This window comes from Hippopotamus amphibius, chromosome 8 (assembly GCF_030028045.1).
Source record: "Hippopotamus amphibius kiboko isolate mHipAmp2 chromosome 8, mHipAmp2.hap2, whole genome shotgun sequence".
In the NCBI taxonomy this organism is placed as follows: domain Eukaryota; kingdom Metazoa; phylum Chordata; class Mammalia; order Artiodactyla; family Hippopotamidae; genus Hippopotamus; species Hippopotamus amphibius.
Genome location: NC_080193.1, coordinates 2971573 through 2997304, shown reverse-complemented (window position 1 = coordinate 2997304; position 25732 = coordinate 2971573). Strand labels below are relative to the sequence as shown.

General features: G+C 44.3%; 1 protein-coding gene across 2 annotated transcripts in view; it reads left to right on the top strand.

The window, feature by feature from the left end:
- Window positions 1-18037, top strand: part of SLC5A1 (solute carrier family 5 member 1) — a 55579-nt gene extending 37542 nt beyond the window's left edge. For both annotated transcript variants that reach the window (XM_057745270.1, XM_057745271.1), the window contains exons 8-15: window positions 530-750; window positions 993-1128; window positions 2532-2639; window positions 6335-6485; window positions 8418-8586; window positions 12378-12593; window positions 14119-14224; window positions 17681-18037. In XM_057745270.1, coding sequence (XP_057601253.1) covers window positions 530-750; window positions 993-1128; window positions 2532-2639; window positions 6335-6485; window positions 8418-8586; window positions 12378-12593; window positions 14119-14224; window positions 17681-17898 — 1325 coding nt within the window. In that variant the 3' untranslated portion in view covers window positions 17899-18037. The remainder of the gene's footprint in view (window positions 1-529; window positions 751-992; window positions 1129-2531; window positions 2640-6334; window positions 6486-8417; window positions 8587-12377; window positions 12594-14118; window positions 14225-17680) is intronic.
- Window positions 18038-25732: the final 7695 nt, after the last annotated feature.

Below are 25732 nucleotides of genomic sequence, written 5' to 3'. Positions count from 1 at the left end.
GGTCTGGGGCAGGGGCAGGGAATGCCTTATTCTGCAGGACAGGAGCTGGAATGCCTTATTCCCACAGCCAAGAGGTGGCAGGGCTCCAGACTTCCTCACCCATTCTCCTCCATCCCACCACACTGCTGGAACCAGGGGCCTAGTCTGTGTCTCTGGGTCTGTGTCCAGGATCCCAAGGGCCACTGCTGATAGCAGGGGGTGAGGGGGAAAACAGAGTCTTTGAGTCTGGCTCAAACCAAGGTCTTTCTTTTAATAATTCAAATACTTTCCCCTTGTAAAGACGTTTATGGTTGGAGGACTTTCACAGGTTATTACTTTGGACCCTCACAGTAGCCCCCTCAGGGGGCTGGGCAAGGTTAATCATCCCATCCGAGGGATGAGAGAGCCGAAGCCCAGCATGGCACAATGACTTGCCCAAGACCCCACGGTGAGCGCCCTGGCTGTTGGTTTCTGAGGCATCCACAGGAAGAAACTGCTGTGACAAGTTGGGAGTTTCAGGATGTTGACTTTCGTTACCAATGTTTTCCAGCTTTTCACGAAGTGGGAGGGTATGATGCCTTCATGACAAAATACATGAATGCCATTCCAACTGTGGTTTCTGATGGAAACACCACTATTGCTAAAGAATGCTACACCCCGAGGGCCGACTCCTTCCACATCTTCCGAGATCCACTCAAGGGAGACCTGCCATGGCCTGGGCTCATCTTTGGGTTGTCTATCATCGCCCTGTGGTACTGGTGCACAGATCAGGTACCCATGCTGGATGTGGGGAAGAGGGGTTCTCCCCCAGGGTGCTGCAGAGACTCCTGTCTGTCTGTGGCTCGTGGGATCGGGAAAGGTAGGGCAGGGCTCATGTGGTCTGAGGGTTGCTGGGCCTTGGTGACGTGGGAGTGCCAGGCCAAGACCCGGGATGGTGGGGGAAGCTGGGGCGGTCAGAGCGTGTTGCGGGGTCTCTTACCTACACCCCTCCCTCACTGGGCTTCCCCTGGCAGGTCATTGTGCAGCGCTGCCTCTCGGCCAAAAACATGTCACACGTGAAGGCTGGCTGCATCATGTGTGGGTACCTGAAGCTGCTGCCCATGTTCCTCATGGTGATGCCGGGGATGATCAGCCGCATCCTGTACACAGGTGATGCCTCCTGCCCGGCTCGCCAGCTTCTCTCGCCACCTTTCCTGGCTCCCAGTCACCTCTGAAGCCCTGTAGCTCCCTGTTTCTTTCTTTCTGCCCTCTTCTTGCCATGATTACCAAGGATTATTGTCCCTCCCGCCCCAGACAGTGAGTAACTTGAGGTCATAGAACCTGCGGAGTTGTGTTCCCTGATTCTTTACACTGGCAGTCACTTTTCCCCTTTTGCAAATTCTCTGAAGTCATGATGTGCCTCCAGTGATGGCTTCTTCCAGCTAATATTTACTCATTTTATGATCTGCATACCCACCCCCCACCAGGCTATGGTAGTGTGTGTGATGCCCTTAATGTCAAAGGACCCAGCCAGTCTCCAACGGCCTGCTTCTCCGAGCCCTGTTTCCTGGACCATTTCTTTGAAGGGGCCCTGAGCCTCGCACTCTGCTATCCAGGGTGATAGATTCTTCCTTGGCCCATTTGTGGCCTCTCCTGCATTTCCATTTGCGTGTGTTTTTTGGTCAGCCATCATAGGTCAAAACTGTTTGCTAGAATATAAAATAATGGCAAAAAAGAGAGCACCACGGAGTGAAAGTTTGGTGAGCACCTTCCACAATGAAGACAAGACAGTCTGGGGGCACCTGTTGCCATTGGCCACGTGTTCCTAATAGTGCTTTCACCCTCCTATCTTGGCTCACCTGTCATGAGAAAAATATATCTAACTGAATAGTTTAAAGTATAATGGATATAATACAGAGACAAATATTTGAGATGGTGCTGTGATGATTCAGTGCTACATGGGGCAGCACTAAATGAGCTACCTGTAGTAGGTACCTAATAAATGCTTGTAGACCTGAATGCTATAGAAGTTTTTAGAACTTTCTCCAAGTCTCTAGATCATGTCCCCTTCCCCTCCCAGGCCATTTCCTTTCTAATTCTAGCCCAAATTTTCCACATCTTGGAAGTTCTACCCCACAGCCCTTCCACTGGGGAATCCCCTTAGTTGTCTGGATATTCAGCCCTACTTGCAAGAGCTGTTGAAAACAAACCTCAAAATTAGGAACCACAAGTCACCGTGATCTTCAGGAGAAACAAGAACACAGTCACTACTGAGCAGGGTAGCTAGCTAGAGTCTGAGGACTGTGGCCTCTCCTTTCCTATCTAAGCATTTCTTTGCTTCTCCCTCCTTTGCCTAGGAACTGTCTTTCCTCCCCAGGCAGAGCTTGGGAAGGGTCAGGACCAGCAGGGCAAGGGGATGGCATGGAAGGGCCTAGTGGGAGCTGCGCTCTTTGTGGAACCATTTCAGGGTGGTGGGTCGGAATGTCCTCTTTGAAGCCCTGTCTTAAGAAGGTGAATCTTGGAAACATTTCCCCGATGTCTGCTTTCTGACATGACTCTTCATCTCTCCTCAGAAAAAGTTGCCTGCACCGTCCCCTCGGAGTGTGAGAAATATTGCGGCACCAAGGTTGGCTGTACCAACATTGCCTACCCGACCTTGGTGGTGGAACTCATGCCCAATGGTGAGAGTTGTCCTTGCTGACAGAGTCTTTCTTGGGAAGCTGATTGGACTTGGGCTCTATCTACACAGCTGTTTGTGGGCCTTCTGGGGCAAAGCCCTTTCTGAGCCTGGGGGGCTAGTAGGGAACGCCTCCTTCTGGGTGTCCTCAGGTTTTGAACATGTCTTCCATTAGTGGGGAGGAGCCATCTGGCTTGGTTGGCTCTATGAGTTCTGGCACTTGTCCATCAGTCAGGCATAGAAAGGAGATGATCTGAAAGCATGTGAGGGAAAAGCATGCCTTTTCCATGTTCATCTAGAAGGTCTTTTGAAGCTCTTCAACAGACATTAACATGAGGCTTAAACTAAATGGAGTTTTACCTGGAGAATGAGTTGACTTCTAAGCTGTTCCAAGGAAAAATATGGAGAGAAAGGCAAAGAGTGATTTTAGCTTTACATTGAGGAAGTTCAAGGCAAGTAGGTAGATTGAATACAAGGGGGCTTATCACTGTAGAGAATATGGTATCCTAGGAGAGTGAGTACTTACAGTCCAGAATAGTTAGAATTTTGGGGTAGACCTGTGTGGTTACTGTCCATCTGCATGTTGAAGAAATATCTAATTCTGGAAATCTCATGAGGTTAGGGGTCCCAGAGACCAAAAATTCAAAGGTATTGATCAGGAAAATTTAGAAAAAACATAAATAGTAGACTAGACATAAAATTTTATTGCTGAAAGGAAACATGGAGATCATCTAGTCAAACCTGTTCATTTTACAGTTGGGGAAATTGAGAGAGAAAGTGACTTTTCCAAGGCTGCACAGTGGCTCAGTGTCTGGCATGGTTAACTCTGCTCAAGACTAGAATTGGGGAATTTGGAATTTTTTTTTAAACCACAGACTGGATATATGACCTTGGGTGAACTCTTTGCATTCAACTTCTATAAAAATGGGAGTAATAGTTAACTATTCCGCTGAGCTGGGCTGCTTATTAATTAAGGTTGTAATTAGCAAGAATCATGGCTCTTTTAGAATTCTGGCTTGGATTCCAGCCTCTGTGGGGTGTTGATGCTATTTCTTTAGACTGACAGATCCTGGGTGAGGACTGTAGCTCTGAACACTGTGTGAGAGTGGATTGTGCATGACAGAAAGCTGCATGGCACGTAGGACAAAAAAATGCTGCATTTGCATGTACCACTGCCATTCCTCACTTTAGGCCAGAGTCCGGCTTCTGTAAACACCAGATTCCCCATGCTAGATCAAATAGATATCTTCCATTGGTCCCTCAGGAGCATTCAGCATTATTGATCACTCATCTTTCTTGCGTTATTCCCTTCTCTTAGATTCCATAACACTGTCCTCTCCTGTTTGTCTTTTCCCCCATCCTTTCCAGCTGTTCCTTTATGTCTCATTTGCAGATTCAGCCTCTTTCACTCAGGCAGTAAATATTCCCCCACCAATCCATCACCAAATTCTGTTCATTTTACCTCCTAAGTATTTCTTATATTCATCTACTTCCTTCTCTTGTTACCTCCATCATTCTGCTCTGATATATCATTATGTCTTGCCTGGACCACTGTAAAATTATGTTTAACAAACGTTTGTTGAGTGAATAAGTGAATGTGAGCTTTATAAGATTGTGAAACAAAGGGGAGAGCTCTATCCCAGCTTAGCAATTAACTGGTGAAATAACCCCAAGCAAATGGCAGAACTAGGACTTGAAGCCCTACCTACTAACTCCTTGAAATGGACCTTTGTTTTATTAACTGAGGGATGAGAGAGTTGGACTACACGATCTTTATAACTCCTACTATAGCTCCAATAGTCTGTAGTCTACATGATAGACATTCAAGAGGACCATTAAAAAATCTCCCAACAAGTGACAAAATAATCAGGATAGGCAACCTTTGTTTTTCTTCTTGTGAGGCTGTAGATGAAAACAAAACTGTAAAATTATTTACAGATACAATACCTAGAGGAATGATAGAATCACATTCCAAAAAGATTTCAAGAATCAGGAAGGTTGACTCAAATCTAACGACTTGAAGTTTAATAGAGATATATGTCAAGTCCTCTTATACGGGAATATTACAAGAAACTGAAGATATTTAGCTTAGAGAAGAGAGAGTTCAAGAGAATCTGAGTTATCTTTGAATACGTGAAATATGGTAAAGTGGATGGGGAGTAAGACTGTTTCTGTTGGGTGGTGTAAGGGCTGTGTCTGAGGCTCTCAAGAGGCAGATCTCTGCCTCATCAGGACTGTCCAAGAAGGAGCAGACTCCCGTTGCTGGAGGGTTTAGGCAGAAGAAATATTGTGGAAAGGATTCGCGTATCAGATGGATGGTAGGCCTAGGTGACCCCTAAAGTTGCCTTTACTTCTGGCACTGTACTCTCAGTGGTGGGCCCTCAGCATGGCCTGGCCCTCTAGCCTCAGTAGGGACAACCTCGTGCTCTTCTTGGTTAGTATTTCACAGAGCTGTGAAACTGTCACCACAGTCTAGAAAATGTTCATCACCTCCCCAAAAGAATTCCTGTACCCATTAGCAAGCACTCTGTATTTCATCCTAACCACCCCCAGCTCTAGGCACGCACTAATCCACTTTTTGTCTCTATGGATTTGCTGACTCTGGACATTTCATATAAATGAACTCATACAGTATTTGTCCTTTTGTGTCTGGCTTCTTTCACTTAGTATAATGTTTTCAAGGTTCATCCATGTTGTCGGCATATACTACTATTTCATTCTTTTTTAAAAAATAACATTCCACTGGATGGATATACCACATATTGTGTATTCATGTATCAGCTGATGGAGGCTGTGTTGTTTCTACTTTTTGGCTCTTATAAATAATACTGCTTTGAACACCCACGTAGAGGTTTTTGTACAAACTTATGTTTTTATTTCTCTTGGGTAGCTGCCTTGGAGTGGAAGTGATAGGTCATATGTTAACTCCATGTTTAACTATTTGAGTAAATGTTCACCACAGCGGCAGTACCATTTTATGTGACTGCCAGCAATGGATGAGGTTTCCTATTTCTCCACATCACTACCTGTTCTTGTTATTATCTGTCTTTTTAAAACTTATACCCCCCTGGGGGGTGCAAAATAGTATTTTATTGTGATTTTGATTTGAATTTCCCTGATGTTTAGCAACTTTTCATGTGATTATTAACCACTTTATCTTCTTTGGAAAAGTGTCTGTTTAGGTCCTTTGCCCATTTTAAATTGGGTTATTTGTCTTTTTATTATTGAGTTGTAGGAATTTTTTATATATTCTGTATAATATATCCTTATGAGATATATGCGGATATTTTCTCCCGTTCTATAGGCTGTCTTTTCACTTTCTTGAAACCTCATCTTTTGAATCCTAATTTAAATATTTCTTCATTATCATTAATCTTTTTGGGGAAAGACCTTATAAAAGTCCACTCAGGTGGAAACACATACATACACCCCCCCCCCACCACCGCCCACCACCACCCGTCATCCAACTGCAAGGCATTTACCTCGTGTATTTTGTCCCTAGCTCTTTGTTGACTACTGTGGACTAATGATATGTTTTAAAGGCACAGTCCATTCCTTAAAGCTCCTAATCCTTCTGGAGAGATAAATCAGAGAATATGGCTTGGTGTCAGAAGGCAAAAATCCGTGAATCTTCCCGCTTTCCAAGCACAAAAGGGCCGAGGTTCTCCACACACCACTCAAAACTTCCTTCTCTTCCAGGACTGCGAGGCCTGATGCTGTCGGTCATGTTGGCCTCTCTCATGAGCTCCCTGACCTCCATCTTCAACAGCGCCAGCACCCTCTTCACCATGGACATCTACACCAAGATCCGGAAGACAGCGTCTGAGAAAGAGCTCATGATTGCAGGAAGGTAAGTGCAGCTCCCTGCTGTCATGCACCATGGAAAGCTCGAATGGTCAGAGAGGTTCCTTCAAGTTGGAGAAGATAGGTAGATGCTGGGTAGAATGGGAGTAACCTCTGTGGCAAGTTATATTTGCTTTCAGTGGCATTTAACTTCAAATTGGAGATCATCAAACAATGTCCCTCTGGAGCATGAAACGACATCAGAGATCATTTAATCTAACCTAAGTTTACCAGCACACGAAAAAAGGTTCGTCCTGCCTAAATCAGGAAGCTTGAACAGCAGCAGAGCCAGGACTGGCACCCATGGCCAACCAAGTCCTTGTCCAAGGCCATTTGTACTGTCCCACGCTGTCTTTCTCAGCCCTCTACACTGCAGCTCTCCTCACTGGCCATCTTTTAGGTGCCTCCAATGCCTTGACCCTTGGCTGTAATATTTTGCAGGACCATTGTGAGAGTTAGGTGATAGCACGCTCATGAACATGCTTTGTAAAGTCTAGAATACCAGGCTATGTGCACACTTGTCATGGACACAACGGGATACTGAATGCAGTAAGCACTGATATGTGGGTCAGGCGTACCCGTTATCCCGCTTATCCATGGAGCAGGTGCTCTGGATACAGGACTAGCAGAAGCTCTGCTGTCTCTCCATGGGGCTAAGGCAGGCCAACCACCTCAGGCAGATGGAAAAAGTCCCTGGGATGTCTGTCAAGGGAAGGGTTCCCCGGGGAATGCTGCCACCTCATAAATCTCATGAGCAAGGTTAGGGCAAAGGGAGGAAAGGAAAATGACAGGCCACTCGCAGGTGATGAGCCACCTGGCACCCAGGGGAGGTCTGACCGGCCCAGAGTCCACCACTCTGCTTCACAGGAAGCCACACGGTTACCCTGACTGGGTTTTCCTTAGAAAGAAGTTTACTGGCATTTTTCTGCTATTTATAAGTCTCAAGATGCAACATGGGAAGGAAACCATTTTGTTGCTTTGCTCAGAGCTGGACCTCTTGGCTCTGAGATTACGTTGGGGCTCACGTCTTTTGGTGCATCCAATGACGGCTGCCCAGGGGTTTGTCCCTGTCCTAGTTATAGTTACACGAAGCAGTTCCAGACTTTGCTGTGGCACCTGTGAGAGCAATGGAGGGCTCAGAGAAGGGAGAGGTGAGTGCACCATGCAGTAGCGGAGGAAGGCTCCTGGGGGAGGGAGACCCTGAGCTGCATCCAAAATGGGGGGTAGGATTTCGGTAGATGGGGGGCAGTGGGAAGGGTATTTAAGAGGGAGACATACGTTAGTGAAAACACTGCTTTGGAAAGGTTAGCTTAGGACTCTTGCCTTAAATTCAGGTAAGAGAGATAAGAGAATCACAACCTTCTTTCTAATTAAATCAAAAGGTTATAAGGAAGCCTCCAATCTTTTCAGGACTGGAAGTGAAACTCAAAAGGGGAGAGAGCTAGGGAATTCCCTGCCGGGCCTGTGGTTAGAACTCTGCACGCTCACTGCCAAGGGCACAGTTTCAAACCAGGTTGGGCACTAAAATCCCGCAAGTCACGTGGCTTGGCAGGAAAAAAAAAAAAAAAAAAAAAAGGAGAGCTGGCTTCAAAGTCCAAACCTTTGTTCCCATACTCCACTGCCTCTCAGTGGTGGTTACTGGGTCTACTTTACTACTGAAAATCAAGTATGTTGTACTTATAGGCGAAGAAGATTTTCCTGAAGAAGCAGAATACAGAAGAAAAGAGTCTCAGTGAATTTGCTAATTATTTTCCCTTGCTGTGGTCATATAAAACTGTCTGTCTATCTATCTATCTATCTATCTATCTATCTATCTATCTATCATCTATCCATCTATCTTGTGTGTACATGTGTATTTGCTAGTTATATATATATAGTGATATATATTTCTTCACGTGGAGCCGTTTATTGACACCCTGCTGTGCGGCTTGGATTTCAGGTTGTTCATCCTGGTGCTCATTGGCATCAGCATCGCCTGGGTGCCCATTGTGCAGTCCGCACAGAGTGGGCAGCTCTTCGATTACATCCAGTCCATCACCAGTTACTTGGGACCACCTATTGCAGCTGTCTTCCTGCTTGCTATTTTCTGCAAGAGAGTCAATGAGCAGGTAGGTATCATACACATCTAGAAAAACCATTCTGGAACAGAAGTTCCCATCTGGATTTGTATATTCTCTGGGAGAGGTGCTACTTCCCAGAGATCTTCTGCAGGAATGAATGTGCTGCTGAGGGTTTATACGGAAAAGCCTCCAGGGGCCATGGGAATCTCCTGGGTTCACATTCTCTTGGACTCTCCTCTTCTCCTTGCTGCAGGTTCCAAATTGATTCCCAACTAACAATATATGTTTTCCATCCACTCTTGGTGATTTTGACCAATAGCATGGCACTCCCTGGGATGTCCGTAGCCCCTGCGTGAGCAGCTCCAGAGGAAGTTCTAGCACAGGTTACCTCCTTGGTTCTGCAGTGAGCTAGATTTTCCAGCCAGCACTTTTCAGGGACCAGTGAAGGACCAAGTAGTGATACTCACACAGGAGAGGGATGAAGGACGGTCAGGAATCTCACCTGTGGAGAGAGTTTGTGTGCGTGGATAATGGAAGACTCATCTGGAAATGCAGGTTAAGGCTAGACGAGGCATGGCCCCTTTGAAAGCCAGGCTGAAGAATTTGGGTCATCCGTAGGGCGGCACTGCAGATTCTGAAGCACCATGAAAATGATGCCTTTGGATAAGGTTTCTGACTGGGATGTTACTCAGTGTCTCTGTGTCCAACCATCGCTGTGCCTGGGAAGCACTGGGAAGGGGTAGGGATGTTGACTATGCAGCTGACTGTCTGAGACAATATAAATCAATGGTGTATTTTTGATTAGACACCCCCGTTCTCTCAGTAGGACAGAGACAAACACACACCAGGCAAACACTTCACTGCAGTGACCCCACTTTGAGGTATGAAATCACCACACGTGTCCCTCTACATTTGCCATTTGCCATTAGGGACATAGTCCAGATTTGCTGGTGACACAACTCTGGGTGCATAGATAAGTGGACTTGAGAGAGCAGAGTGAAACCTGCAAGTGACCTTGGCAGGTTAGGGAAATGGGCACACATGTTTGGATACGTTTCAATAGGGATTGACAGAAACTGCTTCACTGGGAGGTCTCTAAAATGCAAGCTAGGAAAGTATGGCTGGAAACCCAGATGGGTGTTGCAGTGGGCCACAAGCAGACTCAGTTCAGCAATGGACTAGGGCTTTCAAAAGTAAGGCTAATGACCTCCCTGGTGGTCCAGTGTTAAGACTCGGCACTCCCCATGCAGGGGCCGGAGTTCGATCCCTGGTCAAGGAACTAGATCCCGCATGCCACAACTAAATGCCCACATGCTGCAATGGCAAGGTCCCACATGCCACAATGAAGATCCTGCACTCAGCAACGAAGATCCTGCACTTAGCAACGAAGATCCTGAGTGCTGCAACTAAGACCTGGCACAGCCAAGTAAATAAATAAGTACTAAAAAAAAAAAAAGTAAGGCTAAGAATTGGGATAAGATTGTTGTGTTTCTCAACGGGGAGCAATTTTTCCCTTCCCCAGGGGGTATCTGGCAATGTCTGGGGACATTTTTTTTTTTGTATTTGTGAAAATTTTAAAATTATATTTCATATTCTACAATTTTGGTCAAACAAAAGTTGCTTTGATACCCCAAGTCCAGATTACCAACATTTCAAAATTCCTTAAGGAAAGGTTCAGTTTATTCTACTATTTTGGTTTCCTTGGTAGGAGGTATAGCTGTATATCTTTATGTCCATGTTTATGACACTCTGAAAGGAATAAACACATGTGTTAGCATTTTTCTTCTTCATTTGGCAATTATTTACAATCACTCTTCAGCTAACTTCAGAAGTATCCCTAGTTATTAAAGGGAGTGCTTTTTGGGTTTGTTAAACACCCAGTAACTATTGTATTGCGAACATATTTTTTAATGGTGCACTAAATTCATCTCTTTAATTAAGAACTGAGATGACCAATTTTCACATCATAAATACAACATTCCCTTATTTCATTATTTTGGAACACTTTTCTTTTCTTGGCTGAGCTGTGCAGCTTGTGGGATTTTTTAAAGTCCCCCGACCAGTGATCGAACTAGGGCCCTCCGCAATGAAAGCACGGAGTCCTAACCACTGGACCTCCAGGGAATTCCCATTTGGGAACATTTTTGGTGGTGATGATTTGGGGAATGCTACTGGTATCTAGTGGGTGGAGATCAACATTCTACAATGTACAAGACAGCCTCCTGCTCCCCTTCCCCCAACAAAAAATTATCTAGCCCAAATGTCACAGTGTGAAGGGTGAGAAGCCCTGGCTCAGAGTCTCTAAAGTAGCATGCAGAGACTGCAAAGTGATTCTCAGGACTTGTCTTGCACTCTATTTGCTAAGGGGTGACTCTAAGTCTTGAGGAAAATTTCAAAGGATCCCAGATTTTTCAAGAGCCTTTTGAGAATAGAGGCTAAAGGAATAAGAGCAGACTAATTGCCAAAAGAAAAGGAAAACCTAAGCAAGTTTTACCAATACTATTCACATAAACTAAAGTCAAGAAATAATTTTTTGACTGAATAAGTGTATGAGGGACAAATGGGGAACATCTTTTTCTTCTTCCATATTCATTTATTCACCCAGCGGACACTTCTAGATGCCACCATAGGGCTAGGCATTAGCAACACGAAGGGAATGAATCCTGGTTCCTTCTCCAGGCAAGCTCCCAGTTCAGATGGGGAGACAGAGGAGTGAATGCATGATTACATGGCAGTGTGCTTGGTGCTGGTGTGGAGGTGTGTCCAAGTGCTGCAGCCACAGCAAGGAGGCTGCACCCAGCCCAGTTGTGTCTGGGCAGGAGGAGAGGAGACATTCCAGCTAGGGCAAGATTCCTAGGAAGGGATGAGCATGTGCCCTCCCAGGCAGAGAGAGTGACCTGTGCAAAGACCCAGGACATGAACATACGTGTCACGTTAAAAGAATAGCTGGTAATTTAGCACACCTAGAGCATAGAGTGTGGGGGTACCGATGGCTAGCAAAGGGGCTATGCAGACCAACACTTGACAAAATCACAAAGGCTCCTTTTGGCCACCCTTCTATGTACTCAATCTACTCTGTCACTGATCCTCTTAAAATATGACCTCTAAACTCAGACCTTGTCCTCTAGGTGAGGACTGAGCAAAAAGAAGGAAGGAAGGAAGGGAGGGAAGGAGGGAGGGAGGAAGGAAAGAAGGAAAGAAAAGTTTTTTAAAAAACTTGAAAAATTGTCCTCCAATGTTTCTAGTCTCTTCAAGGCTTTCCGTAATTCTAACATGTAAACCCAAAATGTAATGTAAAAACACATAGTATAATTTTATGTTATCAAATTAAAAACAATAACTTTGGACCTATTAAAGGGGGTGATGGGAAAGTTTCTTTCTCCTCTGTCCCCAAAAGACCCAATTTTTTCCCCCGCGTCTTCAAGGAATACAATTTACTTCACAAGTAATTGCTTTATACCGGAATGTGTCTAAATCCAGAGTCTGGTGGTAAAAGTAGCTGTGGGTAGAGAAATTCAGATCATTTTTAAAGTTAAAGGGAATTTTTGGAATTAAGGCCTTGGGTTGCTATTCTAACCAGTTATTAGACACTTTACCCCATTATCTTGTGAATCCTTATTTTATGACGAAGGTAAAATCACATTACTGAAACGTGGTAAACACAGCCCCCAAAGGCCTGATGTAACATTCCTAGCCGTATTCTGAACTCCAGTGTTCCTGTCTGAGATGGCCTGGAGCTATCACTTCTCTCCCTGTTATTCTCCTGCCTCTGTCCCCCCAGTGAATGCGCAGCTGTTTTCTGTACACAGTGTTCGTCCATCCAGGGTTTTCTTTCACAGGGAGCCTTTTGGGGACTGATCATAGGATTTCTGATTGGGGTGTCCCGTATGATTGCCGAGTTTGCCTATGGAACCGGGAGCTGTATGCAGCCCAGCAGCTGCCCCAAGATCATCTGTGGTGTGCACTACTTGTACTTCGCCATCATCCTCTTCGTCATTTCTATCGTTGTCATCCTGGCCGTCTCTCTCTTCACCAAGCCCATTCCAGATGTGCATGTGAGTATCCACCTGGGAGACCGGTCCTGCCCCGATGTCATGTTCACGCTGCAGCACTCGTCTTGGTTGCCTTCAGCTCCATTAGACGTTTCATACTCACGTGACTACAATAGGCCATCCTTGCCTGTGTTGTCACGTAGAGGATATAGGACAGGAAACACGGTTTGCCAGCAGAGCGGTGTCAAGAGTGTGTCTTCAGCAGGAGTCCTCACAGCAGGCCACATTTCACTCCAGGGGCTACTCTCTGCGTCCTGCTCCCCAAGTGACAGCTTGGGACAAGGGAATGAGATCACACGGGCAGGCACCGGGGTCACCCTCGCTTGGATGCTTGTGTCCCAGATAGGAACACATATTTCTTGTAACAGTCTCCTGGTCATAGCTTCCAGGGGTCCCAGAAAGGGACATGCCTGGTTCTAAAAATCACCACGCTGAGGGAAATCTGAAGTATGATTTACCCTTTATTTTTTCCCAATTAAGCCTCCAAGCAGTTGCCCATAGAATTTAAGAAATTTGAAACAGCATCAAAGTCTAATTGATTCAAGACTTCAAAAATGTCAAGCACTCTTCTTTAGCTCTAGATGTCACCCTTGGTTTAGGGTATGTTCGCAGCCCTCCCAGTGCAGATGAAGATGACCAGTTTTGGGTCATTTTAACCATAAGCTGTATAGGCTGGTAACCCAGCACAGCCAACATTTTACCCTTTTCAGGTTTCCAAGGAACAGAGCTAGAGCATTAACCCAGGATCCCATTTGCCTGTGGAGAAAGAGAAAGGGTTTTGTCGATCCCTTTCTCATGCATGCACAAGTACAGGGTCTTACAGAATCCCTAAGAGACCTTCAGCCTCACTGCCAAATTGTCAATACTGTGACCAACCTTAATGTCAAACAAAGATTGCTTTTATAGTAGCAGAATCACCATCATGGTTATTGGCCAGATCTGCCACAGGCTCTCTTTATGTTGTATTAATTGCTTCTTGATGTCTCAGTTTTTGAAAGTATTATAACCCCAACACATTTAGTTCCATTCTTCCTCTTGAAGTAAAGTAGTTTCTGGTTTCATGTCAATAGAAACGGCACCTCCAGCTCTTCCCTATTCTAACTGGCTCATGAGTCTACAATTCTCCCCGCTTCCCCCCCTCCATAATATAGCACAAAAATCTGATCTTGCACTGCTGGTCTGGATAAGTGGGTGTCTAGTCTTGTTTCCCAGCACGAACAAAGGAACAAATTCATTTATCATATGTAATGAGAGGTCATTCATTCAGAACATTTCTATGTTCAAGGTAGTCTCAGCCTCTGAATATGCACATAGCATGGGGGCTGGTGTGTACATGTGTATGATTTATATCCACGTTCCCAACATATTTAGAGACAGTGCTGTGGATGGGAGCTGTTATCTGTGCTCTTGATGGTATTGAGAGCCACATTCCTTTTCCTTTCTTGACACACATCTCTTTGTTCTCCCAACTTCTTGGCCCAAGACACCATTTGGATCTTTCTGCTAACCTGTTCTGTTTTCTCCACAGCTCTACCGCCTGTGCTGGAGTCTGCGTAACAGCAAAGAGGAGCGTATTGACCTGGACGCAGAAGAGGAGGACATTCAAGAAGCCCCGGAGGAGACCATTGAAATAGGTGATTTGTGGCTCAGAGCCTATTCCCAAGCCCTAAAGAGTTACTCCTCCAACAGCAAGAACACCTTACTGGAGCCTTCACTAAGTGCCTTCATCAAAGCTCAGATCTTTCTTCTAAAGGGGAGTGAGGAGCAGGGTGCAGGGTGAGACAGATAAGTAGGTTTCAGGCACTTCATTCAAGGTCTGGTCAAGGGGAGGAAGGGGATGCAGAATCGCCCCAGCTCCTCACTCCTTGGTTTGCAGTGCTCAGTGAGTAAGCGCAGGTGAGATGTGTGCCCCCCTGACTTGGTTTGGGGCTTGGCTAGGGACAAGGGAAGGCTCAGAGCTCTTCTGACACAGCCTGTGAACTGAAAGCAGTTGGAACCAAAGCTATCAGCCATTCTAGTGATATCAGGAGGATGGGATAGAGGCTTTTAGGGTCTTGTGTCTTACTGGCTCACCACATCATATTTTAAAAATCAAATTTCCCTGGAGGTCCAGGAAGATAATGTTTAGGCAATGCCAGGAGACTTATCCTGATCATGGAGCAACACTTTCCTCAACTTCTGTGTTGCAGCTTTTCCTCCCTACTCGGGAGGGGTGCGTGGAGGATGGATGTGGTGATGTGTGGTGTGCAGAGGTGTGGGAGCACTGGGTCATATGTGCTTTACCTGGTACCGGGCTGGAGGTCTCATCACTCTGTCTGAAGGGGAGCACAGATGCTGCTGAACAAGGTCTGAATCTGGCCATCAGGAAAATCATAGAACTAGCTCTGGAAAGGGGCCCTAGAGATCTTTTTTCTTTTTTAGGGACCATCTGTCTGTGGTTTTTGTTTTTGTTTTTTTAATTTTATTTATTCATTTATTTAGGCTACATCGGGTCTTCATTGCATACCGGCTTTCTCTAGTTGCAGTGAGCGGGGGCTACTCTTTGTTGCATTGTGCGGGCTTCTCATTGTGGTGCTTCTCTTGTTGCAGAGCACAGGCTTTAAGCATGAGGGCTTCAGTAGTTGTGGCACACGGGCTCAGTAGTTTTGGCTTGTAGGCTCTAGACCGCAGGCTCAGTAGTTGTGGTGCACGGGCTTAGTTGCTCCGCGGCCTGTGGGATCTTCCCAGAACAGGGATAGAACCCGTATCCCCTGCATTGGCAGACAGATTCTTAACCACTGCACCACCAGGGAAGTCCCTCATTTGTTCTTATCACCTCATTTTACAGAGATGGAAATTGAGGCCCAGGAAGGGAGAGGCTTTGTCTGTCATCCAGCTCTGATATAGTCTGCTCTCGATCTCTAAAGACCTCTCAGTTCTGAAACGTGACCATGCAAGTGCTGGAGGGAAACTAGAGCCATAGGCAGCTGGCCATGGTGTTGAAAAAGGCTGCATCTTTCTGCTTCCCTGGGGAGCAGGTTGAACATGCCCCCTACTTCTCCCACCTCCAAAAATGCCTCCACATTGAGTGAGAATATCATAGATTTGAAAGGAACATGGATGAGGTATATTTTGAATGTTTTAATGTGAAAGAAGAGATTAGCTCTGCACCAGAGAGAAGACTTAAGACAGATGGGTGGAAAGAACTCACCCAATTTGACTTGAAGTCTGGAGGCAGGATAGTGCAGAAACAGTGTGGTATTTGGATATGAGGAGAGCTGAGGTTGAATCCTGAATTCTCTACGTACTACTCTGGGCAAGAGATTTCATTTTTCTAAAGCTCAAGTTCCTCACAAAAGTATTCTAAATGACAGGCTACACTTCAGAGCACTGTTGGAAACGTTGAATGAGATGATCCTCCACCATAAGAACTGGCTGTGGTTATCACCATCATGACTGATATAAGGAAGAGTTTTCTAACTGAGCTCGTCTGGAAAGGGATGGGCAGCAAGTGTGCATCTAACAGGGGTGCCATAGAGGGGAATCCTACACTGGCTGGAGAATTGGCTTAGTGACTTCTGAGATTCCTGGCAGCACTTGAATTCTGTTGTTTCCTGATGAACTCATGGTGAAATCAGACTGAACACCCTGCCCTATTAAAGTTCAATAAATGAAGATCTCTTGAGGGCTTTTGTAGACAGTAGGTGTGACCCTCAACATCCTCTGAGAAAATGCAGCACGAGGAAGCTTGCAGCCGCATCACTGTCCTCATATTATCACCACCACCACCACTGCCATCATGACTGACAATGATATGATCATAACATATTTTAATTATGAATACTTTAGTGATTCGTTTTAGCACCACTTCATACTTCCAAGGCATATAATGCAAGTATAAGTCTTCCAACTTTACAGATGAGGAAGCTGAGACATAAAGACTTTCTCAAGGCCACCCAATTTTTATTGACCCAGATAAACAGGCATTTCTCACTTGGGCTGGTTAGTGAGCCCAACTCCTTGCTCCTCCCTCCCCATTCTCCTATTTTGGTAGAGTGTACCGAAGTGGAGGGGGTACAAGGAGGTTTGTCTCTCTTTTTATGTGTGTGAGAGAAAAGAGAGAGAATGGAAGGGGACTGACACTTCTTAAACCCTACTATACACGGGGCTACTCTCTCAGGAAATCTTATAATGAAGAAGGTGTTATTTATCCAATTTTACATATGCTTGAATATGAGAGGTGAATTAAGAAGCCCATAAGGCTGGGTTTTGATTCCAGTTCTGACACAGGTGTGTGCCAGATCACTGAGGTTCTTTCGGATTCGGTAAGTCTGTGAGTTAGAAATGGGAGCGTGGAGAGCAGTGGTCCCTGACCATGGTGCTGAAAACACAGTGGGCTTGCATTCATATCTGGTGAGTCACACACCTGGGATTCTAACTTGGGTCTGCCTACCTCTAATGCCACACCTGAGCTCAGAGGAAAGAATTAGTTCCCTTGGTGGGCATCCAGTTTGAATGGCAAGGTCAGTTGAATGGTTCGACTCAGCAGTATCAGATCTCAAGCCCTGGAAGTGTTGATCACTGCTGCCCTGCATCAGGGACTAGTCAGACCAATCCTTACCCACATGGCTGGATCTGTGGTGAAGCCTTGGAATTTCCAGGTGTAGCCAGTACACTCCTGAGTCATGCCAATCTCATTGTTTTTCAGTGATGTAGCAAAAAGATATGTTTCTGTGTTTGAGAGGTGGGTTTTCCACGTTCTTCATATGTCACAGTCCCCCAACCAATTGTTAACATTTCTCTCATAAACTATTATTTTCTGTTTGATTATGACTGTAATAAATCAAAATGTTTTTGCATTGGACCCAACAGAGATAAAATGTAGGCAAGCTGATCGTAAGAATGCTGAATCCATCTATTAACATCATCTTATAATTAATTATGTTTACTCAGACATTAATTTGTACCATTTTCATTCCTGCAAACAAGAAAATTGGGAAATGTCTGCAAAATGGCAGGTGTTTCATGGCATGCCATCTCCCCTGGAAACCTTTTCTGGTGCCTCCGGCTTCTGTATCCAACAATCCTTTTATGCCTTTCCCCTAACACAGAGGTTCCTGAGGAGAAAAAAGGATGCTGCAGGCGGGCCTATGACCTGTTTTGTGGTCTGGACCAGCAGAAGGGCCCCAAAATGACAAAGGAAGAGGAGGCAGCCATGAAACTGAAGATGACAGACACCTCGGAGAAGCCTTTGTGGCGGACGGTAGTGAATATCAATGGCGTCATCCTGCTGACCGTGGCTGTCTTCTGCCACGCGTATTTTGCCTGAGTCCTGCCTTCTGCTGCAGGCTGTGCTTGTGAAGGCTGGAATCATTACTCTGTCTCCTTTTAACCCCGTTATGCAGTGTTGAAGGGACACCAGCCAGTTGTGAATTTTCCCAGTCGATAAATGTGTACATTTGTAATTACAGGCTAGCTAGAGAAAAATAACTGATTTGCTATTAACTTATGTATTTGAGGCCAGTGTAACACAGTCATCTGTACATATCAGAGCTGCAGAAGGAAATTCCACTCAATTCGATGTCTAGGAAAAGGCAGACTAAGAAACAGAAGCCCCGTGATGTCTGACGCAAGTTTGTCGCAGGTAGATTCAGCATGTCAACGTTGTTTGTGATCCTTGACTATTATTTGAAGAGTTGTGGTCTCCCTGTGTTCCTACCACTTTCCCTATCTAACCTCCCCCCTCATTTTTTAAAAAGATGCCATTCTCCTCTCTTCATGATATCCCTGTCAAACTTTTCCTGGCACAAGAAAGATCAATCCGATAAACTGATGAACACATTGAAGCTGAGAATGGGAGCTTGGTGGGGTCCCTGTCCTGGGTGTTTCCCCTTTGAAGGAGAGACCTGGACGTGGCAGTACTAACACCAAAGAGAGGGACCCAGGCTCCAGCCTCAGGCCAGCAGGGAAAGCAGATAATTCCCAGTCAAAGGGATTTTCTGGTTTTCTTAACAGCGTCCATTGTCAGTTCTTTGTGTTTGCGATTTCATTCATTTTGGCATTTCCTGTGCCGGGACTGTCCTAGCCACTCAGTAATGCTTGTGGGCTGAGTGAGCGATGTGGGTACTTGTTAATGAAGGCTTGCTGTATTTGGTTAACCTTATGGCTGCACAGAGTGCACACTCTGGTGACTGTAATGAGCCAGGGTGCATTTTCCACAGGCTCCTCTTCCTCATGTTGCTGATGTTGACATACAGGCTTAGTAACTGACTCTGTGTCACATAAGAGAGTAAATATGCCTCTGGGGGCAGAGCAGCTGCACTGTCCTGAAACACTGAAACTTTTAGCCCGAGATCCTCCTCCCTGTGAGTTCGTGTGACCACAGCGATTCTTTTCTTAGGTGTCTTGATGGGTGGTCATCCACTGACCAGGTTTAGATGGGTGGTCTCTGTTCCAGGTTGGTAGCGTGCTCAATACTTTTATTCCTTGTTTTGCCTGTTTCCTAGGGAGAAATTTTTAAATTTAAATTTAATTAATTAAATTATTTTAGTTCCACTTGTGAAATCTTAATCATATTGTAATGTAATCCTGTGGAAGTCATGATGTTAGTATTGACTGATTTCAGGCTAGCTGAGAAAAGAGCTGGGACCTGAGGTTCTGTGGAGCAGCTGAGAGTGGTTCCTTGGGTGTAAAAAATGGTTCAACAGATAAAGAATGGCTCATTCTTGTGAAAGGAAAAGAAAATATTTGATGTGCCCTTGTATTGCCCTTAAGCTAGGCAGAGAAGAGGGGAAAGTGGAGAATTTTACATGGCCAGTATTACGCAGAGTACTCAGTTTTGTAGGGAGTTTGTGATACTTTTGAGCTTTGAGAGGATAAAGGAGAGGATTGAATGCTGTTGGATGGAGCAGCCACAAAGTATCTAGATTGTCCTAGATTCTGTTTCTGACTTTGCCAATGATTCACTATGTACATTGTGGTAAATTATTTTGTCTCAACTGTGTATTTTTCTCTTTGAAAAATGGGGACCGTGGTGCTTATAGCATCTACCTACCTCCTCTGGGTGTGATGAGATCACTTTGAAAAGAGGATGAGTGACACATACATGAAAGATGCCAAATAGATGTTATATTAAGCTGCATTTAGTCCCATACATTAAAATTTATTACTTTGGTAAAAAATAAAGACATTAAAAAAACAGAACATCCTGATTTCCTTTTTTCTAGAGATTCTAGACAAATACTGACCGTGTCTGTGGTGAGCATTAGTTGGCACAAGATACAGATTAGGAAGCAGGAGCCAGGACAGTTGAGAATAGAATCTAGCAGCTTGAACAATTTAACAACATGTAGCAAAGTTTGGAGATGATTTCAACTTAAAAACCTCTAGTAAACATGAAGTGAGTAACTCTGCCTTCAATGCACAATGTCCCATTGGACAGACTGAACTACTTGGGTAACCAGGGCCTAGTAAGGTGATAAACTGTACTAGAATAATTTCAGGGATGCAGGAAAGAGCTATTCATTTCCTCAAATGCAAGGTGTGTGTTATGGGGCAGAGTGATTGCTCATTAATGCTAGTTTATAAAACTGAAAAACCATGCCCTGTCAGGAAAAAAGCTTCTTTAAATATGGGTGACCATTTAAAAGGATATCTCAAAATGAGAAGACAAAGCTCCTTCTCTGCAGAAGGATGTTGGTCTTGGGGCCTTTGCAATACCTGGGAGCACTTCTTACTTCCGTATAACTGAGTTAGGCGTCGGTGTGTACATGGGAAAATTTCTACTTTTGAAACTCACTAGAGCCCACTTTTTCTTAGAACTGAAATCATCATTTCCTGAAAAGATCTGCTACAACTTGTTCTGCTTCACAAAAGCAAACCTTGGAAGAAAAACATACGTGTGCTTAGCTGGAGGAGAGAGATTTTTTTAAACATTACCCCAACCCAGCCCCAAGAGTAGTCCTTCTAACCTCCAAATTGGATTTCAGTGAATCAAGTTGTTTGAATGAGATGCCATGGCCTTGGTGGGTTGGTGGAGATGGACTTAGGGAGATGTGGGTGAGGTCAGTGGGGCAGTGTTGTTTGACCAGCTCTGGAGGATTCAGGTGAGTGTTGTTCAGTCACCAAGCTCCACATTACATCCCTGACCCAGCCGGCTTTTTCCATCACGGTAGCTCCTGCTCTTCTCTAAGGGCTCTTCCAAGACTCCCAGGACAGGGATAATGACGCTTTCTGGCTCTAGGGCACCCCCTAGAGAAAAGTTGGTCCTTGAGTGGACCTGCATCCCTAGATCACACTCAGAGGCCGAATTGTCAAACTAAACACTAGATATTTCAGGTTGGAAAAAGTTCAAATTAGAACGCTAGTGCTTTGCTTGTGTTTTCTGATATGAAATAGTCCAGGAGTCAAGGCGCCTGAGTCCTGGGAGCGGCAGGTGTTCAGTTTGTAATTCTCTTTCCTCTTGCTGCACGACATCCACTTCAGATTACTTTTTCCACAGGAACCTATTACTTGGAAATAGATGCATAACTAACCTTGTGTTGTGGGCTTGTGTCCTTCTCCACCCCCATTCATTTGTTGACATCTAACACCCTACCCCCACCCCTACCCCGTACCTCAGAATGTGACTGTATTTGGACATAGGGTCTCCAGAGAGGTAGTTAAGTTAAAATGAGATTACTAGGGTGGGACCTAGTCCAGCATGACTGATGTTTTTATAAGAGGAGATCAGGATGCAGGTATTCACAGAGGCAAAACAGTGGGAAGACACAGGGAGAAGACCGCCATCTATCAGCCAAGGAGAGGCCTCAGAAGAAACCAACCCTGATGACACCTTGATCTCAGACTTCCAGCCTCCAGAACTGTGAGCAAATTAATCTTTGCTGTTTAAGCCACCCAGTCTGTGGTACTTTGTTATGGCAGCCCTAGAAAACTAAAATAATCTATAAGGGAATTAGATCCTGTTCTGTGTTTCTTAGATTCTGTTTGATAGCCATTTATCACAGGGCCAAGTACATTAACTATATTTTCCTATTTTCTGTACTTTGAGGCTCTGGCATTTGGAGGCCTTACAGACTGGGGAGAGATGGCAAAGGGCTTGTTCAGGATCACATCTCTCATAAACCGACCATCCAATCATGTCTATGCACCATCCTCTTATCTAACTCTCACATACAAAGGCAATATTTCCTCTTACCTAAATCATCCCAGGGTCAGGTACTTGGCAACTAGAGACCACCTCAATAGCCCAAAGCCTTCCAGAATTACTCAACCTAGCCAATCCTAAGCTGTTTACTTGCCCTGCTTTGCCTTTCCTGCAGAAACCCTGATAAAGTCTGTGGCCTTGGCCTTCCTCTTACTCCTTTCTGCTTTCTGACTGATACTGGTGCTTCCACCTGTGGCCCCGCCATTCCCTCCTTGGCATGCAGTTCCCTCCTTTCTGGGACCTGGGACTATAATTAACTTCTGCCTTTCAAGCCTGGTTCTCTTCTCTTGTGGCTGCACCAACTTCACCACACCATACCCACATCTACATTATTAGAACAGACCCACTTCTCATAGCTGTCTCAAAGGTCTGTAGGGCACCATCAGACAGCCTCTTGATCAGGAATTGCATTTTCATTTCCTTAAAAGACCACTGTCTGATTCTTAACCTTCCTTCTGGCTCCTTCACCCTCTCTTCTTCTTCTCTCTCTGTCCCCATTCTTGTCTCCTCAGTAGTCATTCGCCTGGTCCAGCCATCTTGTAGACTCCATTTTTTTCTACTCGGTGAACCCAACATCACTTTTCATCCCTTTCTGACCCCTCTTGAAGCCAGGAACACACTTGTGGCCCCACAAAGCTAGGTTGATTCAGCTTGCTTCAGCAAGGGAGACATTGAAGTAGAAATGCAGCTTCTCACCAAATAGAGGAAGAGAGAGGGATTTGGAGGAAGTGTGGAGTTTAGGGAAAATTTAGATGAGACTTTGTTTGGCTCAAAGTAAAACAGAGAGGGGTATAAAGGGGTTTATATACAGCCTGGTCTAAGAAGCAGACCCAGGGTTCCTGTTATCTTGGAAATTAAAATTTAAGATAAGTGTGGAATGTTTTGTCTGAAGAACCCTTATCTGAAGCTCTGCACCTGGAATGGAAAGTGAGGTTGTTTCTGTTAGTGACCCATGTGACTCAGAGTCATCAGGCATGAGTAAGATATTCCATTCTCACTGATATCATTTCAAATAGTCAAGCTTCTCAGTCTATGATTTTAGAGAACAAGTTTTCAGCACCATGTCCATGATGTTAGTTAGCACAATGGTTTTACAGGCTTACATTCCTTGTCTCTCATTCTTACACCCCGATTCTGACCACCTCAGGGCCGGGGTCCTGACTTCCAATTGCCAGTTTGTAAATACTGCTCTATACTATCTACCTGAAGATATTGAAAAGGGAAATTTAACTTGTTGAAGCAGAATACTTGGAAGATGGGCTAAACAGCAGAATGGACAGAACTGAATGCAGTGGATAGAAACATGGAGCCCAGGAATTATCCTAAAATGTACTAAAAATATGTAAAGTGATGAGAACTGTGAAATAAAATTCAGAGGACATGGACCCAGGAAGTCCAACATTCATCTCTTTGAAGCTCCAGAAAGAGAGTAGGCAGAATGTGAAGAAGGGAGGCAATACAAAGAATAGCAGGCAATTGGTAGCTAGACTATTCAAAGAATTCCTGAATCAACAAGAAAAAGATAGGAGGAAACCATTAGGGAAAAAAGGGACAAAGAATATAAAAAGTCTTCAAAGAAAAAGAAATTAGGAGATCATAAAAACTGTGACTTTTACAATATGGTGCAGTAGGCTACTCCAAATTCTCATCCTCCAATAGAAACATTGAAAAATGAGCAGAAACTGTCAGAACCAATTTTGTGGGAATTCTGAAAAATGGTTTATAAAAGTTTATAGCCACCAAACAAGCATGGAATCAAGAAAAAGTCACTACAAAATGGTAGGAAGGTTTTGTGGCAATCTTACTGTCCTTCCCTCACCCTCTCTCTGTGTGGTGGCAGTCTTAAAGCAGAGCCAGTCATAAATTGGCACCAGTCTTAATGCAGGGGTAGCCCAGATTCCCAGTGTGGAACCATTTTCCTAGTTCCAGAGGGAGCAGAGCAGACCATGTTCACAAATTGTTGTGTATGCCACCTCTAACCTGTCTGGTGGGCTACCTGAAGGACTGACACTAGGTGCAGCTCTGTTTCACCTAACTCTGAACTCAGAATGGAAAAGCTTAAAAACACTGCAAGCCAAACTAACAAACTTCAGACACCTATTGTGTCAAAACATAAAATTGACTGCCTAAGGCAAAATCTGGAAATGGTCTCTGGGAAATTAAGACATCCAAAAATGACTGTATATACTGGGGAATTTAGAAAGCCATATGCATGACCAGGAGAAGACACATGCTTAGAAAAGACCTGAGAAGACCCTAAGCTTTCACCTTGGCCAGATCTAGTGCAAGCCTGGCTAGGAGTTGAATTTTAAAAGACTGGGAGAGCTCCTGGCATTCAAGGAAATCTCTATCAAAACAGCAGCTAAACGGAAGCTAAGGAACAAAGACTTCTGTGGTCACATCAATAAAAAATATGGCCATTGCAATAATAGTTTGGGGAAGTCACTAAACAAATGGACTTCTACACCCTTCAACAACTAATAAAAGTGTAAACTCCAGGGAGAGGAAGAATTTGATTTCCAGAGTTACCACATTATAATAGTCAAATGTCCAGTTTTGTAAAAAAAAAAAAAAAAAATTACAAGACTTGTAAAGCAACAGGCCCATTCCAAGGGAAAGAAAGGACAGAAACTTTCCCTGAGGAAGTCCATACTTAGAAATTATAGATGAAAGCTTTAAAATAACTGCCTTAAATATAGTCAAAGAGCTAAAGGAAAACATGGACCAAAAAAACAAAACACAAGGAAGGGAGGGAATATGGGGATATGTGTATAAAAACATTTGATTGAACTTGGTGTACCCCCTCAAAAAAAATAAATAAATAAAATTAAAAAAAATTTTTTAAATAAAATAAAATAAATTCATCAGTGAAAACAAAACAAAACAAAACAAAATAAAAACATGAAGAAAAATAACGTGTGTGTGTGTGACCAAAGTGAGGATATCAATTAAGTGATAGGAATTATATAAAGAAACCAAATGGAAGTTTTGGAGCTGAAAAGCACAATAGTCAAAATGAAAATTTCACTAGAAAGGCTCAACATCAAATTTGATTGGGCAGGAGAAAGTCAGTGAGCTTGAATTGGGACAGTTGAAATTGTCAAGTTGGAGGAACAGAAAGAAAAAAGAATGAAGAAAAGTGAACAGAGAGCAGAAAAGAGCAACATCATTGAGGTGGTGAAGCAAGAGACAGCAGCCTCCAGTCCCCTCACAAAGATCAACAATTAAACAGCTATTCACAAACAAAAACGGTTTTGGAGAGCTCTGGAGTCCACTTAAGAAACTTTAGCAGTGTGGTGGGACAAAGACCCTGAGAATAACTGCACAAAAAGGGAAAGAAGAACAGCTTCATTTTGCCTTTATCAATCTATTCCCCAAAGCCAGCATTGCTCAGTACTGAGGGATCCCCCCAGCTAGAAAGAGACCCCTCCCTGGAAAAGGGAGAGTGGGGTGAGCTACCAGCTTCCCCAGCCTTTGAAGGCACTGCATGAGGGAACCACTTGGAGTTCACCCCATCCAGAAACCAGCAGAGCTGAGCCGTGGTGGCTAGGGACAGTGAGGAGGCTACCAGCTTCAGCCACACTGTTGGCCACAGAAATACAAAGGCTTATACAAGAATACTATGAACAAGTGTGCAGCAACAAATTGTACAACCTAGAAAAAATGGATAAATTCCTAAAAACATACAACCTACTCAGGAAGAATCATGAAGAGTTATTTGCTATGTAACAAGTAAAAAGATTGAATGATAACAAGTAAGGAAATTGAATTAATAATCCAAAACCTCTCAACAAAGAAAGGCCCAGGGTCAGATGGCTTTACAGGTGAATTTCACCAAACATTTAAAGAAGAATTAATGCCCATTCTTCTGAAAACTCTTACAAAAAATTGAAGAGAAGGGAACACTCCCAAACTCATTTTAAGAGGTCAGCATTACCCAGATACCAAAGCCAGATGA